The 20,069-nt window shown below is 44.4% G+C and overlaps 1 protein-coding gene across 2 annotated transcripts in view; it reads right to left on the bottom strand.

Moving 5' to 3' along the window:
* LOC310874294 (protein tweety homolog 2-like) overlaps window positions 1-20,069 on the bottom strand; it is a 106,048-nt gene that overhangs the window by 46,019 nt on the left and 39,960 nt on the right. For both annotated transcript variants that reach the window (XM_083787042.1, XM_083787041.1), the window contains exon 4: window positions 3,468-3,579. In XM_083787042.1, the coding sequence (XP_083643168.1) occupies window positions 3,468-3,579 (112 nt within the window). The remainder of the gene's footprint in view (window positions 1-3,467; window positions 3,580-20,069) is intronic.

Below are 20,069 nucleotides of genomic sequence, written 5' to 3'. Positions count from 1 at the left end.
GGGAGAGGATGGTATTGTGATGTCACGAACGTTGTGGTATTTCGGATGGGCCTTTTGGACTCAAAGGCTATGAGCTTTCAGGAAGAAACCACAAATACACAGGGAAGACGCATTATTTGAATATTATAACCACACCTGGGGGTGTATATACACGTACAAAACAAAAATCACAAATGTGTGAACTGAGTGGTGCAACTCCCCTCTCCCCACCCCCCCCCCCCCCCCCTCCTTCTCTCCCTCTCTCTCTCATTAGGAGGCAACAGAGCAGCACTATCTCTCTCTCCGTTTGTGGCACAGCGCCCCTACTGGTACTAATAGTCATATACTGGTGCTCAGATACACATAAGTACACACGGACATTGCTGGTTGTAGGAGTGGTTGCACCACTCAAAAAAGTACTCCATCTTTAAGTCTAAAAGGAAGGCAAAAAAAAGAAAAAGCCCATGGGGACTATAATGGACTTCCATCGTGGTCCTATGTATTCCATTCATAGCATAACAAATTATAACACGTCATTATCAAATACAAACACTGTATGTACAAAGGAGTGAAAAGGAAAAATGATGGCGTTGAATGACACCTCATTTCTACGGGAAGTTACATTTACCTCCCCTTGTGGTACATGTATGTATTTTTGATACCTCACATCCCAGAGCACACATACACGCACGTGCAGTGCACGCGCACGATCAGCATACGGTCCAGACCAGAACTAATCCATGTCTTAATCAGGAGCTGAGAAAAGGTCCGCGCTGATAATGAGGGGTCTGAGTTCTCTCCCTTCCTTCCGCTCTTACACAGCCACCGTTTGCATGCAAATGCCTATATTTATCCTCCGTTGTACAGCGGTGTCGTGCGGCAGGAAATTAGCCAATCTACAAGCCCGCGAGGCGTCGCGGATGCGGCACGTTGCAGGCTTGTAGATCGCCCATTTGTGCCAGCGATCACTGTCGTATGATGAAGTATACATCCGGCTCAGTTCATTGGTCTCTGGACGCTCCCTGCACACACAGGGGGGAAAGGAGGCTTTATGTGGCGGGCCAAAAGCCAAATGGGACCATTGTTGTGGATGAGATTGAGAAGCACTTCAATGCAGGATCTCAATAAGAGGAACTGCCAATCAGGGGAGCCAGCATTTTGGCCCCTGTTCATACCCATCAAAGCCTTTTGTCTCCTGGGCTCATGCCTGATTATGTGGGGTGGGTGGGTGGGTGCAGGGGGAGGGGCAGGGAGCTGTGTGCGCCACACTGGCCTCTTTGTCCCCGGCCCGCTCCAAGGACGACTAGACTCCTTAGGAGTCTATACTGTCTATAAGGGGCCAGAGTGCTGGACAAAGTACTCAACCCTCCAGCACTTGGTGAGTTGGGTCAAAGTATAGATCGTTGCGGTCGGGCAGAAACCACTTATCTGCATATATTCTTTTATGTATTTTTCTTAAATGAACAACACCCTATACTTTATCATACCACAGCATCACACAAAGGCATCAAAAGAAGCAGATCTGCAAGCTGGAAACACAGTGTGAAGTGACATGTTTTGAGCTTGTGGATCTGCTACTTTTGCTATTTTTTTATTTGAATCATGAAAAGGTTTTGGACATAATGAGGTTTGAACCCGACAGGGACAAGATACTCCTTGTCAAATATTATTCCATTACAAGTGAAAGTTGCTCTGTCAAATTTGTACTTGAGTTAAAGTAATTTATGACAATTATACAAAAACATATTTTGATTATCTCAAATAATTGCAATTATGTAATACCTGTGGCCTAGTTTCATGGGAGGATCTGTCCTGGCAGATCAGCTCATGCACTCTCAGACAGTGTGGTGAAAATAACACTATTTGATGTGCCATCATTATGTGCTGAAGAAAAAAAAATAGGTTTGGAGCTTTAAATAAAACAAATCCAGAGGACAGCCTGTTACAATTACTGCAACATAATCAACTGATCACAATTAAAGGGTTTTCAAAGTTTTTTCAGGGCAAGAACTCATTAGCTCAGAGAGAGTTCCGACATACTATTGGTCCAACTGTCATTAGAACGACAACCTACCTCAAACCCTAACCTAAACCATAACCGCAAGCACAGGAGCAGCGCATGTTCCACCGCATGTCCAACTGTTGTTTACACATGTCGGACCTTTGATGTGTCGGATCTGCGTGTGCATCCCGGAGATGAAGCATTGGATTCATGTTGAAACTTGACATCTGGCTGTGTAATGTGTACTTAGATTGGCTATTTTTGCCCCGGAATAGGGATCCTAGGGTTTAAGTGGTTAATGAAAAAAACTTTAGTCCTTATCACACAAAGATTTGGCGGCTCTCCTGCAGTAACTCTGAGGACCCCCATTTAAGATAATCACAATTATTTTTGTCATAATCATTTCCATGTTGAAAAATGTTCAACGAATTGAACATGTTGAAAATGTTCATGAATACATGTTCAAATATTTTCCCAACAATAGTGAAAATTGTCGTTAGCTTACAACGTCTCACACAATGTGAACTGTTGAAAACGTGTAGATACGCTATTTCCACATCTATTTATGTCATAAATACACGTAATTTCTTTCTATATTTAAGTAATCTGTCATATCCGCCACATGCGACTGTTGTTTACGGCGCCTAAAAGCTTTAAATATATAGTTCAATGTGCCCAAAACGCAATTATGATTGTGACAGGACCACCTGATATTAGATGAGCTGCAGACAGAGCAGAGTGTAAATCACACCATTATGATATTATGTGGTGAGGCATTAATGGGTTTGGAGGATTTAACTGAATAAATCCACCGGGCTACCATTAAAGTCTGTCATACAAGGAGATAATCCCCATCAGCATGACTGCAAACATCTGGGATTTGATCTACATCGGCTGTCACTGGGATTCCATTAAGTTATTAACGTTAATACGTTCCAAACAAATGGGGTGCCCATATTGTATGTCTAGCTCTGACCCCAGATCAGGGCCTCATAGTGTAGGTATATTATACAGTATGAAACACAGTCTCACAGCCAGATCCACTGTCACTGTATGTGGTCCCATCCATCCTGTTGATGCATTGATGCAAGCCCACTGAAACACATCTCAACGTGTGTCCAAGTCTCTGTGTGTGTGCGTGCATGTGAGTGTGCGTGCGCACACAAAAAAGTATAGCAACATTTGAGAAATAGATATTGTGAGGATACACTAGTCTACACTGTAGCCCACGCTGGGCAAGAGCTACGCTGTAGAGTCTACACTACAGCGAAGCTCTTGCCCAACGTGGGCCCTCACTGGTTCTCCTGTCACACACGCAACATAGTCAAAATACAAGCTCACAGGGCAGCTTGACACCGGTGCGCAATTAACTCAACCTTTAGGGTGGAAACCTACAAATGCCATTTGTAAAAATTAACATCCTAAAATGTTTTATGTCATCACAAGTATAGTAGTAGTAATAGAAGGGTGTGCATGCTATACCCACCAGGCTGTCCACTCCTCCCAGGGTGTGATTAGCATTGTACAAGGAATAGGTCAGCTGGTACACCCCGTCGTTGGTCTCGCTGTTGCCGTAGAAACCGACCCCCACCGCCACGCTGTGAGGAGAGAGGAGAAGGTTAGGATGGATGACACACATTCATAATTGGCAAGTTTATGTGAAGGTCTGACTTTGAGACCCGTTTTCACCATGCAATGGTGTGTGATTGATTGATTGATTATACAATCAGTACAGTCAAAAAAGGTATGCTAAAAGGATTTTAAAAAGATTGTAAAAAAAACTAATTGTATTCATGTATTCATGAGGTAATTGTTCATCACCCAAAGTCATGAAGCCTGATTTGACCATTTGAGACAAATAACTAAGTCGATGTCAACCAGTGGAGCACAGGATCAACTGATTAAGACGATAGACAACTGGACTTGAATATCAAGTACAGACCCACTATACAACCTCAGGCTCTAGTACAGCTCAACATCACTTTCAACATGTTTAAGTTAAAAAGTGAACAAATTGAGTGTTTATTCCTTGCACTTTTGCCTTGCTACAGTTGGTATGGTATACAGTATCGTCCACGAAACTCCGAGTTCTGAACAGCATGCATAGAACCTTCTGTGAACTTAATGAATATTTAATGCCTTCCTTTTCACAGGAGCATTTAGCCACCAACACACAACAAGCTCAGTCAGCCATTCCAACACAATGCTGACTGTGTAAAATATAAAACAAACAAACAAACCAAAATGTATCGGGGCGATTTGTTGAAGTTTGTCAAGTCTATCGAGTGCATCGCTAGCAGTGTCGCCAGATTTTGCAAGGTAAATAAGTCTAAGTAACCAGGTCTGTAAAAACAAGTCCAAAAGCAACTTTTTTTGGTATATATTTATATAACCCTTCGCGTCTGCCTCCTATTAACTTCAACTCATCAAATATTGGATTGTTGGATCAGGAAAGTGACTCGAAATCAAAACAATCTCCATGAGAAATTGATAGATTGACAAGTCAGTTCCCACAGAAAGTCCAAAATGAGGTGGACAAACAGGGTCCGCTGTGGGGAGAAAGAAGGGGGAAAAAACATTTCTCGCAGACAAATAACAGATGAAGAAAAAAGATTCACTGAAGATGGGCGCCGTTCCCACCAAGAAACAAAACAAAAACAGCATAACTAAATGTTTTGGTGACCAACCACACACCAACGAGAAGAGAGAAGACACAAATAAGACTTCAAAGAAAGAATAGCAGTTTAATTGGAATAATTGGAAACATAAAGGAGCAAAGTCTGTCCCGATTAGTGAATAAAATGTGCAGCAGGAAATGCTGTTCTTTGGAACCACTCGAACCCCTTATATTCTGAAGGGTGCGTGTTGTGAGCTTGTAGATCGGCTATTTCCGGTGAAGCTATTTAAGTGTAGAGGGAAGCAAGAGCAGACCAAGTATAGAGCCAGGCAGCTCCGTTTTACACAAGTACAGAGGGTTTGAATGGTTGATGGACGTATAGAGGGTTTGAATGGCTGATGGACGTGGCCTTTGTGCGTTTTGGCAGCGTGCACACTGAGAGAGCTGCAGCTGTACAGACAGGGGACACTGTGACTGCACTCTTATTGGCTCAGAGCACTACTTCCTCCCTGCGTCAACTCCACTAGCACCAACGGGAACACAAATCCTATAGGATAGATTGAACACAAGACATTACGCAACTGTTCTCAAGGAATCCAAATGTCCTTATTTACAATAAGTAGATTTTCAGTCTGTAATGCGTAGTCTAGAGCAAAGGTCACCGAGCAATTTCAAGTGTCAAGTTTATGGCAGACGCCCAAACCACTGGTTCTCAAACATTTTTTGTCTCAGGTGACCCATGGAAAATATCTTTTTCAGATAAGTCACCCCTGAATTGCACTGTTACTTTATAGAACCTTACATCCATGTTATATTACGGTACAAACACATGTAAATCTTTCCCACTAAGATACTACAGTAGTACAGTATATGTCACGAGGAAAACGTGAGAGAATAGAGGGTATGCGTGTGACATCATCATACCTGGAAGTTATGCGGGAACGCCTACTGAGTGGCAAAAACTACTTTCTGGCCTTGGCAGCCCATACATCCACACAGAAATCCGATTGCATTAAACAACATTAAACAACTTCCGGTGTAGCTATTCTGACGGCATTCCCCTGAACAGTGTTTGTGCCAACTAAGTCTGGTGCGGATCAGAGCAACAATGTGTCTCACATCCGGGTGTTAGGTTGTGACGTCGAACGGCACCGACCCACCGTCCACCGATCCTATAGGCACTGTTAATATCACAACAACGACCGCCCCACCCATGCACAACTTCCTTCTCATTTCAATGGACAGGTGGCACCACCAAATACTTTCAATGGTGTGAAGTCACTTTCTGATTTGTATGTATTTTGTATGCAAATGTCAATTAAGCCTACACAAAGGATGTTGATGCATGTGTGTGTGCACCGGTGGTCAGTTGATTTCGGGGACCCTGCATGTATTTCGGTCGACCAAACATTTTAGGCTCTAACCATATTAAGTTCTATGAGGATCTGATCTGATCATTTACACATTCAAAACCAAAACCCTGAAGTACTGTAGGACAAGGCACTGAGCAAAGAACAGAAAACAAAAAAAAGCGCTTGCACGCTTGTTTCAAAACAATTCTTTATTGCGCCCACTGAGTGTGCAGTGCAATCAGTGGAGGCGCCTCCACTGTCATGTTCAGACTCCTACACAGGGACTTGATGTCCACAAAGTAATGCAGTATTATATTATAGGACTGTGAAAGCCACTAAGGACTTGAACACAGCCGTCTGGTCTGCTTAGCGCTATCTGTTACACGCCTGTGGCACTGAAAACATCAATACTACATTATGCTGAGGTGACTTAATCCTCTTGCACTGATCCCTTAATCACTACATCCCATCCATACATCAAACCTCTAGACGAGAGGTCCTCAACCTGTTTCAACCCAGCACACACACACACACACACACACACACACACACACACACACACACACGCAAGCACGTCACACACTCGCAAGCACGTCACACACACGCAAGTACGTCACACATGCACACACACACACCCACACACACACACACACACACACACACACACACACACACACACACATTGAATTCCCCTTAACTCAATCACAATTTAGCATCTCATGCAAAATGAGAGATTTCCTTTTGTTTTATTATGATGGATTGGAAATACAAAAGTGTGAGAACTAGAAAAGTGTGCTCCTCAGAGCGCAGGTCTCCGCCAGATCAAACGTACCAGTGGAAAGGCTGGTGACGAGAGCTTAGCCGCTCACAGATAAACTGACCGTTAACCCACGGATGGACAGACTGACGGGCCGTGTGGACAATAATGCTTTTGTTTTTGAGGAAACCCAATCATGGAAAAACTCCACAGACATCTGGTGGAAGCTACAGGTTCCAAACAACCAACTTTCCGCGTCTCATCCTCAAACCCAGGCCAAATGAGGGCCAGGGGTCGTCCCGGGTCACACCGGAAGCAGCTAATTGAAGCTAAAGGGCACTAGCTGCATTAGCGGCCGGACTCTCGGTCGATGGAGTCCTCCCCACGGCGTGTACCAGATAAATGCTACCTCCAGAGGAGAGACTTAAAACCTCTCACCATGAAGCGGAATCAACTTCCCATAATATTAGCCTCCTGTTCCCTGAAGCCTGGCGGGCGCACTTCCCCGGTATATCCAGGCGGGGCGGCGGCGGCTACACGCTAAGCGGAACACGCTATACGAGCGAGGCTATTTTCATAATGAGAACAATGTGGGCAGAGACTCATTAAAAGTACACACCTGCAGGTAACATTGCTACCAGTGATGCAGATTTTAAAGGTGTCCCACCGAGAGATATGGGGGGGGGGGGGGGGGGGGGGGGGCAAGGAGTACATGAGAATGATAAGAGCAACAGGGGAACAGAGAGCAAGAGAGAGAACGTGAGAGATAGAATGAGACTTCCAATTTATTCAGCGCTTGATGCCATTATTCACAGTGAGAAATCTACCCTTTTCAGAATAAAGCTTGAGTTTCTTTTCTCACCACATAATGCATCTTCTGTGTGGATTTACCCACGGCAGGAAGGCGAATAGCGATAGCAGATATCTACAAGTTCACAATGTTCTGCGACAGGATACATTGTGAGCTTATCAGATCAGCTATATTTTACTATTTTCCAAAATGCGATTACCTTCACTTTGGCACTGTATATGTTCACAGCTTTAGTTACTTTGCAAATACTTTTTGTACTTTCGTATACGTAGACATTTTGTATATCGGGGTATTACAGGTGTTCCAACCTGTAGAATGCCTACAAGCGCACTTTGGTTCCCAGTGCAGGGCAAGAAAAGTGTTTTTGGGTTCCGGTTCTGAAACCAATTTTTAGGATTATGATTCTTGAACCAATTAATTTTTTGGTGGGAACACTCTAAACTGGTTCAAAGTTAGGAGGGGGAAAAAATAACAGAACGTGTTCAACATGGGTGGAAAAGAGAGAGGCAGAAAGAGGACGAGGGGAATAGGGGATACAAGAAAATACAAAACAGGAGAGTCTGTATATCTGCCCCAGATCTGTTATTATTAATGTCTTCTTGATGAGAATTCCCGTCTCGTGGGGATGTTTTTGACACCGACAAAACGGCGGCTGCATGTGAAAATAACGAGGCTCCACAGGAACACACACACACACACACACACACACACACACACACACACACACACACACACACACACACACACACACACACACACACACACACACACACACACACACACACACACACACACACACACACACACACACACACACACACACGTACGTCGTCTTTTCATCTCTGTCTGTTTGAACAGACTCTTCAGCCACACAGGACGTGAGGCAACAGAACACAGGAAGAACTAAACGGTGTCAGATGAAGAAACGCACAGCGTTTGCAGCCCATCTACTACAGTAACATCACTGGAGGCTTTGAAGCACAAGTATTTCTCACACACATTCTAACTAACTAACTGAGAGAGAGGGAGAGAGAGGTGGGAGAGAGAGAGAGAGAGGTGGGAGAGAGATGGGGGGGCTACAGCGTGTGTTAGAGAGGAGAGGGGGTGAGGTAAGGGGGGTGGGAGAGCCAGAATGAGAGACAGATAATAAGAGAGAGAGAGGAAGAGTGTTGGGGGTGGGAAAGAGAGGGGGAGAGACATATGAGTGGTGAGCCAGTGTGTATTGGAGCGAGGAGGAGAGAGAGGAGAGTGGGTGAGCGGGAGAGAGAGAGAGAGAGAGAGAGAGAGAGAGAGTGTGAGAGAGAGAGAGAGAGACTGCTGTGACAGACAGATCATATATTATTTGAGGAGGGGAATATATCACAGATTTGACTTGGCATGCGCTGAGCACTCTGTCACGTCGGCAAATCACGAGTCTGGAACAACAAAAGACAAGCGGGGGGATTTCAGCGGGGCCAAACTGACACAAGCGCTCAGCCTGCAGCGTGCAGGATCCCATGAATAGTCTGGGAAATATTTTGATATTTGATATCTTGACCCCAAAAGCAACCACCGAGTATCCCTGACATGAGAACACAGGAGACGGCTATATTATTGTCGCTGTTGGGTGGAAACCATGTATGTCCAAGTCTGTTCCATTCAGAACATGGAGAAGAAAAAATAGCCTGTGTTCCGATGGATCCAATGTGTTTGTTATTATTTAGTCACAAGCTCTTGTTAAAACATACTTAACACTATGTCATTGGTTCAATATTCATGAAACCCACTTTGACTTTTTAAATTTGGTATTCAACAATAACAGACATAACCAATTTACAATCTCAACACGTCGGACCAAACCATCTTATCCATGTACCCCATCTCCATATTTTGACTTTAACTGTTCTTTTCTTAAATTAACTCGCTACTTGATCATACTACAGCATCACACAAAAGCATCAAACGTAGTAGATCCACAATGTTTCAAGGCCGTTGTAGATAGATAGATAAAAGTAACAGTTTTGGACATATGGGGTTTCTACCCGACAGAGACAATGTTCTAACCCAAACCCTGAGGTCTTTGCAAACCTCTATACCGGCAAACCTGGCTGTTGTGCCTCTATAGCTGACGCAGCCATCAGCCTCCCTGAATGTTTCATGTGCTTTCTGCAGCCAGAGTGACCTCAGCATCTCTCGAGGCCTGAGACTCCAATAGCAACAAAAGCCAGAAGTGTGTATTTGGAAGATACACAAAACAGAGTCTACTGCGAACGGATGTTCCCATGTGGACCTCAGGCTTCATGTGACCCATGCAGTCTACATCAGTCATGTATGATGTACTGTATGTGTCCAATTACAGTTAAATATGTCCAAATATACCGTGTCCTGACCACTGGCAACAAGCGCAAGAATGAAGAAATGATAAATGGTGCATTTATATAGGGCCTTTATCCACAGACAGACAGACAGCGGAGGAAACCATGCAAGGGGGAGCAGTTAGGACACTTCAACACTATACCCAGGGGGGGCTGCAGATCAACTGGTGCCCTAAAGCCGATCCACAAGCTCACAAGGTGTTGCATCAAAACAAGATCACACAAGATTAAGCACAAATCATGATTAGACTATCTCAAATAATTGTGATTAGGTGATTTATTATGTAATTGTGACAGGATTAGTTGTCTGCTACTGCAGGTTTCGGGTTCCAGAGGAAGGGACAGAAACACAGCAGGGGTTCACTATGTCTGTGTGATGTGTGACAGTGTCCAGGGGTTCACTACAGATGCCTGTGTGACTGTGGCTGTGTGCAGGGCCTACACTACATATGAGTGTGGCTGTGTGCAGGGCCTACACTACAGATGTGTGTGGCTGTGTGCAGGGCCTACACTACAGATGTGTGTGGCTGTGCAGGGTTTCACTACAGATGTGTGCGGCTGTGTGCAGGGTTTCACTACAGATGTGTGTGGCTATGTGCAGGGCCTACACTACAGAGGTGTGTGGCTGTGCAGGGCCTACACTACAGATGAGTGTGGCTATGTGCAGGGCCTACACTACAGATGAGTGTGGCTATGTGCAGGGCCTACACTACAGATGTGTGTGGCTATGTGCAGGGCCTACACTACAGAGGTGTGTGGCTATGTGCAGGGCCTACACTACAGAGGTGTGTGGCTATGTGCAGGGCCTACACTACAGATGTGTGTGGCTATGTGCAGGGCCTACACTACAGATGAGTGTGGCTATGTGCAGGGCCTACACTACAGAGGTGTGTGGCTATGTGCAGGGCCTACACTACAGATGAGTGTGGCTATGTGCAGGGCCTACACTACAGAGGTGTGTGGCTGTGTGCAGGGCCTACACTACAGAGGTGTGTGGCTGTGTGCAGGGCCTACACTACAGATGAGTGTGGCTATGTGCAGGGCCTACACTACAGAGGTGTGTGGCTGTGTGCAGGGCCTACACTACAGATGTGTGCGGCTGTGTGCAGGGCCTACACTACAGAGGTGTGTGGCTGTGTGCAGGGCCTACACTACAGATGTGTGCGGCTGTGTGCAGGGTTCTCTACCAAATGTCTGTGGGTGTGTGCAGGGGTTAGATAGATACTTTATTTGTCCTTTCGGAAGTTTGGTTTGTGCCAAGCAGTCATCAGGATACAAAAAACACATACACAATACAAACAGATCACACAAGACATTGACAATAAAAAGAAACAAATACCAAAAGACTACCAGTCATATTTCCACATTACATTTTATGCACAGAACTGAGATGAGATGTTTGTCCATAAGTCCTATACTTATGGGAACAAACAACCTTGAAGCCCTAGCCTGCAGAGAAGGTACTGTGTACCGTCGCCCTGATGGTATAAACGATGGTATTGGCTGTGTAACGGGTGTGTTCTATCCATAGTAATAGCTTTCCCCTTCCTGAGTATCCAGGTCTCATACATTGATGTCATACTCTCAAATCGTACCCCAGCTAGTTTGCTGGACACATTGATGACTTTATGGAGTTTGTTCTTATTAACCAATGATAATGAGCCATACCAGGAAAGAAAACAAAACGTCAATGCACTCTCTACGAAGGTTCGATGGAAAAGTACCATTATATATTTTTTCCACGTTTTACTGCGCATAAAATGCAGGTTCACTACAGATGTCTGTCCGCATGCAGCATGAATGAACAGCTTGGACAGTTACAGTACGCTCCAGCTAATTGGACAGCTAATCTGCTAACATATAGCAGGGCATGGGGATTCCAGCTAGCCTGACATCTGCTGTTAGCCTGGTCTGAGATCACTTAGAATGGACACAAACTCAATTAGAGCGTAGCGGGGAGCCGAAATGTAAGACTTAGCGAGGGGGAAAGGGGGTGGGGGGTATACGGAGCTGAAAAGACTGAGAAATGAAATTACTGAAACAGAAGAGAGGTTTAACCACTTGTCTTAAACCCTCTGGTCTTGGTGCAACTGTACTCGGGCCACAGTTTTTTCTAAGTCTTCTCGGTGTGTGTGTGTGTGTGTGTGTGTGTGTGTGTGTGTGTTTATGAACAAATAGCTGATCTACAAGCTCACAATTGTGAGTTTGTATAGATTTTGGCAAACGTTCCTCCCAGACACCAGTTACGCCTTGGACCCAAGCATGCTTATGTTATTGTTCTTATCTTGGATATGAACAAGCATAGAATTATAATTTATTCATTTTATTTAAACATAAAAAAATACAAATAAATAAAAGTAATTACATAATTACCAAAACTGCAAAAATATCAGATCTACAGGCTCGAACTGGACGTCGTCTATTTCCACCGTTCGTCATGCGACAAAGTAGGTTATAATCGCTGCAATAAATACCATGCGTCAGTTTGACTGACACTTTGACAGTTTGACTTGTCTAGCCAGTTTGCCTGGCTAGACAACTATAAGAGGATTGTGTGTGTGTGTGTGTGTGTGTGTGTGTGTGTGTGTGTGTGTGTGTGTGTGTGTGTGTGTGTGTGTGTGTGTGTGTGTGTGTGTGTGTGTGTGTGTGTGTGTGTGTGTGTGTGCGTGTGTGTGTGTGTGTGTGTGTCCAGAGATACAGTAATCTGATTTGGAACAACCGCTGCCATATTTCTCGTGCACATCGCCAGTCGGAAACAGAAACACAATTACAATTTATTTCTTCACATAAAGTTTTAAGATGTTGCTGATGTATAGCCAGGTGAACTCATTGACTGATGTTATAAGTGGTTCTCAAACATTTATTTTACGTCATGGACCCCCATAATGTATTTGGCCACCGACCTCCCATCTTAAACTATTTTGCGCTGTTAAAATGTTTGTGTGCCAGGCTCATTTTGGAAAAAGCAGATCTACAAGCAAAAAATGTGCCACATTGTGACATTACGTATGCATGTATACTAGGGTTAAATTAAAGTAGCTAAACAGATTTTGATGCCATATGAACTAATGTTCCAGGGGACCCCCTGGAACACCCTCAGGGACCTCTGTGGGTCTCCCAGAAGCCCACTTTGAGAACCACTGTACATCAGTGGTTCTCAACCAATGGTCCGGGGTCCACGATGACGTACCAGGTGGTCCACGGGCTAAATGATGGAGAGTTGGTAACCAAATGGATCCTTATAGATGTTTAACTCTTGAGAGTAAAATGAACCAAATGGACCCGTTGAGTCATTTTACGCTCTCAAGAGTTACATTATTAACCATCTGCATCGAAGTCAATTGGAGAATGTAGAAGAATTTTGATCAACGTTTGCCTGTTATCTCTCCTAATGGTACCAATATCAAAACGGCATTGAATTGTGGACAATAAGAAAATATTCTGAGAGGCTAAATCTCATCAAATGGTGGTCCATGCTGCATAAATAATGGACCTTGAACAGTGTAGAAAACCCCAGCTGTACATTAGAGGACTGACGTCACAGGCTGGTCACAAGAAGTCGCAGACCCACACTTGGAGGAGCCACGCCCGTTATATAATACGTGGAACCTGAGATTCCACATGATTACATTTTCATATCCTCTCTGAGTCTCCGTTAGATGAAAGGACACTCCGTGTCATCGCAGCTCATTTTCACTTTTGCAAAGCGCAAGTTCACATCCTCCCACCCCAGTCTCTCGTCATGATTAAATTAAAGGATTCTCTCACAAGGAGCAGAGCTGTAGAATCAGAGACAGACACACACAAAGCGAGTTGGTTTCACCCGTAGGAGGTTCTTCCTTCTCCCACACCGTCACTGATGGTTCCACAAGCAGCCAGGCCTACATCTGATCATGTCTGCACTCACTTAGAATAACTGCGTAAACCCTCTAGTCTTAGACAAATGGATTCGAGTAACGGTTGATAGTAACAGAATCCATTGAAAAAATATTTTCTATTAAATTATTTGGGGTTTCAACCATATAGGCCTACTGACCTATCTAACATTGGATTAATTGCAAACAGAGAACATCCAAACGGGAAGCACGCACATCTCAAACATGTCGACGGGTGCAGGACAAAAATATACATACAGGAAGAAGGTAGGAAGTCCGCACACCTTTATTTAAGCTCCCATCAATTTTATTTAAGGGATCAGGAATCAACGTTTCGACCCCTCGGAGCTTCATCAGGAATCCTGATGAATTCCTGAAAATTCAAAAAATTCCAAAAAGTGTCACCAAGTGGACATTCTTGAGGATTTGGGGCGAATTCTATCCCAGCTATCGAGGGGCCATGCATTTACGTTTATTATATTTTAAAGTGAAATATTCATAAATTGCAATCCAATAATATGATCATGAAATGGAGCATTCTGCATAATGAGTCCTTTTACGTTTGGTACTGTATAAATAACATTTTGTATGTGGGCATTTTCGGGGGTCTACTTGTATTTCTAGTACTTCTGTCAGCACTGGTAATTGGATTGGAGCTGGTATGGGTTTCAAAAACAACAAAGTACAACAAAGCATGTGGATTTCACACAGGCATTCCACGAACCAGCTGTTGTGCGAGGTCCAAGAGAGACCCCAGATATGGGCCTGATAACATCACAGAGATCCCCCCGTGGCAGGCAGGAAATGCCACAGACGAGACGCAATCTGGAAGCCCCAGCATCACAGCACAAAAAAAAAGTACTCAAACAGTAAAAGTATCAACTCTGCAATATAGAAATACTCTCCGTTACTCTCTGTTGGCAAATGCACTTAAAGCACCAAAAAGTTAAAGTAAAATATGGACTCAATTGTTGCCTTCTGAGATGTAGCGGAGTAGAAGTAAAAGTATTGGAAATTTGTAAAGTAAAGCAGCAATACCTCAAAATTGCACTTACACGTACAGTACTTGAGTAAATGTACTTAGTTTCTTTCCACCACTGCATCACGTCATCACATGGGCTTAATTGGCTTCGGAGAGCACTTTAACTCCAGCAGATGTCTGGATGGCTGCGTCCAATCTGACAGCTATAGCGCCATGGAAGGAGGATGCTGCTTAGTGATCTAGCGAGGAGGTCTGACTGTTTGGCTGGAGGTAAAAGAGACTCGGAGACGTAAGCAAACATAGACATCTGCTGCACCGAACGCAGTCAGATGTCAACAGGACTGCATGCCCAATGCTGACAGTATTGCTTTTAGACTAAAGGCCTTTTCAGACGGGGAGAGACTTTGATCAGCGGCGTCGCACTGCATGTGAACACACAGGCAACAGAATCGCTCTGCCACTAAAAGGGGTGTTCGTGGAAGCGAGCACCAACGACTGTGACAGTTTCACAGGAATGTGCTCGCGTGCAGCTCCGCCTGACAGATTGACCACACCTTCCTATACCTGCCCACTGGCCTCTCACTGAACATTAATTGCCAGGCTCGCCAGTCGCTTCCGTCTGGAAAGCCAAATATGTCTGGGAAACATTGCATCAGTTTTAAGGTCCTTACACACTGGAAGAATAAACAATCAGAAATTGTGCCAGTGAGCATTTCACAACAATTAATTTGGTGATACCTCATTCATACAAGTTGATGCTTTTCGACCTCATTTTGGAGAAAGAAATTATAATAATTTGCTTCATAGCTGCATAATATTCACGTTCCGTGTCGATGGATGTGCTGATGACACAAACAGTAGTTTATTAATTATAGTTTATAAAAATTAATGGCATGAAATAAACGCTCCCCTCAGCACATAAATCGTAATCATTTACACATTTAACCCCTTACATCTGGGAAAGCATCTGTGTCTTGTTAGATTTTAGGTACAGGCCTACAGTGTAATCGTCTGTCGGGTGGAAACCTCATAATGTTCAAAATTGATACTTTTCAGGATTCAACTTCAAAAGCAACAAACCGTTCGTGCCACGTTTCGAGTTTGTAGATCTGCTACTTTTGATGCTTTTGAGTGACGCTGTCACGTGATCAAGTGGAGCGTTAATTTACGGAAAAACACAAAAAGTTAAAATATGGAGATGAGTTTTCTGCCCAACTGCAACGATGTAGTATAGCAACATCAGAAAACTGTTAAGCCCAAACCACACCGATGATTCGAGACGCACTGTTTTAGTGTCCGTCGCAGCGATCTATGTCCCGTTGCACGTCGCCGCATGTCGATGCATTGCGTCGCAAGTGCTTCAATTCAAAGGAGCTTTATTGGCATGAGAAAATGTTAGTTGCCATCCAAGTTATCCGTCCATCTGTGTGTGTGTGTGTGTGTGTGTGTGTGTGTGTGTGTGTGTGTGTGTGTGTGTGTGTGTGTGTGTGTGTGTGTGTGTGCATGCGTGCGACACTAACCGTGTGTGACTGTCACGTCTGTAAAACTATACCTTAACCCCATAAAACTGAACGCAGTGCAGTGGCTGGGGGCGTTTCCAAGAACCCGGAAGAACGGCGGTATCCACGTAAGATCCCAGCGGTTTACGTTGCGTCACAATAATCATTGCTGTGGAAACAGCTATTGGTGGCTGCTCGGCATACCTTGGCACTTCGATATGCCCAGATAGAGCACCATTCTGTCTTGTGTTCGATATGCCTAAATAAAGCACCATTCTGTCTTGTGTTCGATATGCCCAGATAGGGCACCATTCTGTCTTGTGTTCGATATGCCAAAAAAAAGCACCATTCTGTCTTGTGTTCGATATGCCCAGATAGGGCACCATTCTGTCTTGTGTTCGATATGCCCAGATAGGGCACCATTCTGTCTTGTGTTCGATATGCCCAGATAGAGCACCATTCTGTCTTGTGTTCGATATGCCCAGATAGAGCACCATTCTGTCTTGTGTTCGATATGCCCAGATAGAGCACCATTCTGTCTTGTGTTCGATATGCCAAAATAAAGCACCATTCTGTCTTGTGTTCGATATGCCAAAATAAAGCACCATTCTGTCTTGTGTTCGATATGCCCAGATAGGGCACCATTCTGTCTTGTGTTCGATATGCCTAAATAAAGCACCATTCTGTCTTGTGTTCGATATGCCTAAATAAAGCACCATTCTGTCTTGTGTTCGATATGCCTAAATAAAGCACCATTCTGTCTTGTGTTCGATATGCCTAAATAGAGCACCATTCTGTCTTGTGCTCGATATGCCCAGATAGAGCACCATTCTGTCTTGTGCTCGATATGCCCAGATAGAGCACCATTCTGTCTTGTGCTCGATATGCCCAGATAGAGCACCATTCTGTCGCAGGTAGTTGCAAGTAGTAGGAGTTGCATGGAGAATCATTGATGTGGTTTGGGCTTCAGGATTTAGATTTAGAAGGTATATTTGTATCAGCCTCAGGTCTTAATGGGTTAACTAACTGTACATGTTATATTTTTATTTATACATGCATGATCAAGCACGCACCATGTACAGTACAGCAGTCTTTGCCTCCGCTAGCCTACTGTGTTAATTCCCAGTTAAATTCTGCGGCATACATTTTTTATACGAGAAGAGGTGAAGAGGTGCCACTGTTGTTGAATCGTTTCCCCATTTTAGGAAACAGCGGCTAAATAATTCAACAGAACGTAATGAAGACTCATGGTTGACTTGTTCCCGGGTACCTAAAGCCATTAGCGAGCTATAACTGAACACGCAAGTGAATACATGTGTCGAAGGACACGCCGAGTCATGTGTGATACATGCACAGTATGAGCCGGCAGGGTTTTAAGTGATGTAGCTGAGGTGGCAAAATAGCCTGACAATATAGAGAACATGTCGGGCAGAAACCTCTTATCTCCATTTTTTTTACTTTTTTTGATTTTTTTGTGTGTAAATGCATGCCCTACTTGATCATACTACAGTACAGCGTCACACAAACTTATCAAAAGTAGCAGATCCACAATCTCGAAACGTGGTGCAAATCGACGCGTTTTGAGCTTAAAGATCTGCTACATTATTTTTTTATCCTGAAAAGTAAAAGTAAAGGTTTTGGACATCACTCTCGGTTGGAAGCCAACCACGTTTGCACAAAATAACTGTGATTATCTCAAATAACTGAGATCAGACGATTATGTAATTATTGTGACAGACCTAACAGTGGGTTAAACAATGACTGGATTTTAACTAAGTTGGTTTGCCAAGGCAGTTCTTTTCCTGGCACGAGTCTGACTCTAGGGGGGGTGTCCCACGAGGAGGATCCAAGCACCACCCATCATGGGTTTTGTGGCTCGTGACCTTAAACCAAGTCCCTCTGAGCCGCGAGGCTGGCTGGCTCCAACCCGGGCGGCTTGAGTTTCAACAGAGATAATACACACCGCTGCATTCCAGAGACCACGTCCTATCTTGTCTAAAAAAAAAAGAAGAAGGGAGTGAGCTAGAGGCTAGAGAGGTTAATTCGATAACCGCTGTCATCCACTGAAGATGAGTATCACGGGACTTCCAGAAAACAAAGTGGCCACTCCGTTATAGCTCGCTAAGATTCAATTAGCCACTTTGTGAGGAGAGTGCATGTCATTGAGTCTGCCTTAATGGCCACGATGATGTAAAAACCTGCTGAATGAGCGCTGCTGCACCGCTCCCCCTGAGGTGTAGCATCTTTGTTCCTTCAACACAAAAGCCAGAGCAGGGAGCAGTAGGGGGAGCAGTAGGGACGTTTGTTTTGGTAGCTTTAAGCCTTGTTTATACTTCACGTCATACCATATACGTCTTTGTGGTGAGACACAGATAGCCGAGAGTCTAGGCCAGTGGTTATCAAACTTCTTCACGTCAAGGACCGTCAAAATGATATGCATTTGGCTGTGTATAAATGTTGCTTATGGTTGCTTGGTGCCCCCTGGTACACCTCAAGGACCCCTAGGAGTCCCCGGACCCCACTTTGAGAACCAATGGTCTAGACCAGGGGTTCCCAACCTTGCTATGAACCATGTACCGGCTGACAGGTCATAAAATGTTCGCGGACCAGCATTGTTGGGGGGTGGGGGAGCGGTGGTGCGTCGCGCATAATCGTACCAAAACACAGAAGACAGTTGACTGGCCTCAAGTAGCCTACCTGCTGCTATATTATTATATCTATGGAATTGACCTGTTCTGACATTCCATATGTTGATCTGACCTCATCAAACCCTGTACACTCAAGACACTGCCCCCACTGCCACATATGGAGCTGACCTGTTCTGGCATTCCCATTCCTGGGCGAGCGCCAGCGCTCGCCCAGCAGTGTGACGTCACCCAGGCGGATGCGTGCACACGACCTGCAAGCCAAGGCACTCAGGGCGTCTTACTGGTTATATCACAACTAAGATAATGTTATCATTGTCATTGACCTAAATGATACCAAGGATTCCACAGTGATGTCACCGTTATGCTATATGCAACACGGCTGTAACAGACGGGAGGGCGGTCTTTGTCTCTGTACGTACTCCTACGGGTTGGGGGTGCGCACCTGTCAGCAGGGATTATTGAACGGGAGGAAAAGGAGGGAGGCGCTACATCCTCCTGGTGGGGGTTCCTCACTAGAGTCAGTAGGGTGCAACAGCAGTTGCAAGCAGTAGGAGGACTTTATTCTGAGAAAAGGAGGGCAAATTAATTGGTTACTCTAGTCTAAATTAAATAAAAAGTGCCGTCAAACAAGCTCACAATTTATAAGCTCATAGCTTACAGAGCAGAGATCTTCGGAGCATGACGACAGCCTATGACGGAGCATAAATTGGGCATTATTTGATGTAGTCCCACTGTCCTCTTCACAGAAAGGGTTTAGCGAGATATTATGAAAGGGATGTTACTGTAGTGCCCTTCCCTCTGTCTCCTCCTCAGCTCCATATACTGTATTATTAAATATTTCACAGAAAGAGAGATGAAAGACTGACCTTCCGGATCATGAAACAATAATGAACCACAGTGTGCTATGGACTCAAAACCAACGATGTGCTTAGAATATTCTTAATGGGTTCTTCACACGACGAATGCCTCGTGAGGACACAAATGTACACACAGAGAGAGAGAGAGAGAGAGAGAGAGAGACATTTAGATTGTGTCTAGGTTGGACACAACCTTTGACACGATCCCGTTTCTGGTTTGACACAGCTTTTGACCTGCAGGTCAAAATTCAATTTCTCCCCCGACTAAGCAGGCAGGTCAAGTCAAGTCAGATTTATATATAAGCCACATTTAAAATCAACCAAAAGTGCGACCAA

Source organism: Protomyctophum parallelum (genome assembly GCF_964188405.1).
Source record: "Protomyctophum parallelum genome assembly, chromosome: 17".
Taxonomy (NCBI): domain Eukaryota; kingdom Metazoa; phylum Chordata; class Actinopteri; order Myctophiformes; family Myctophidae; genus Protomyctophum; species Protomyctophum parallelum.
The sequence above is the reverse complement of the archived record's forward strand: the minus strand, read 5'-3'. Positions and strand labels throughout refer to the sequence as shown.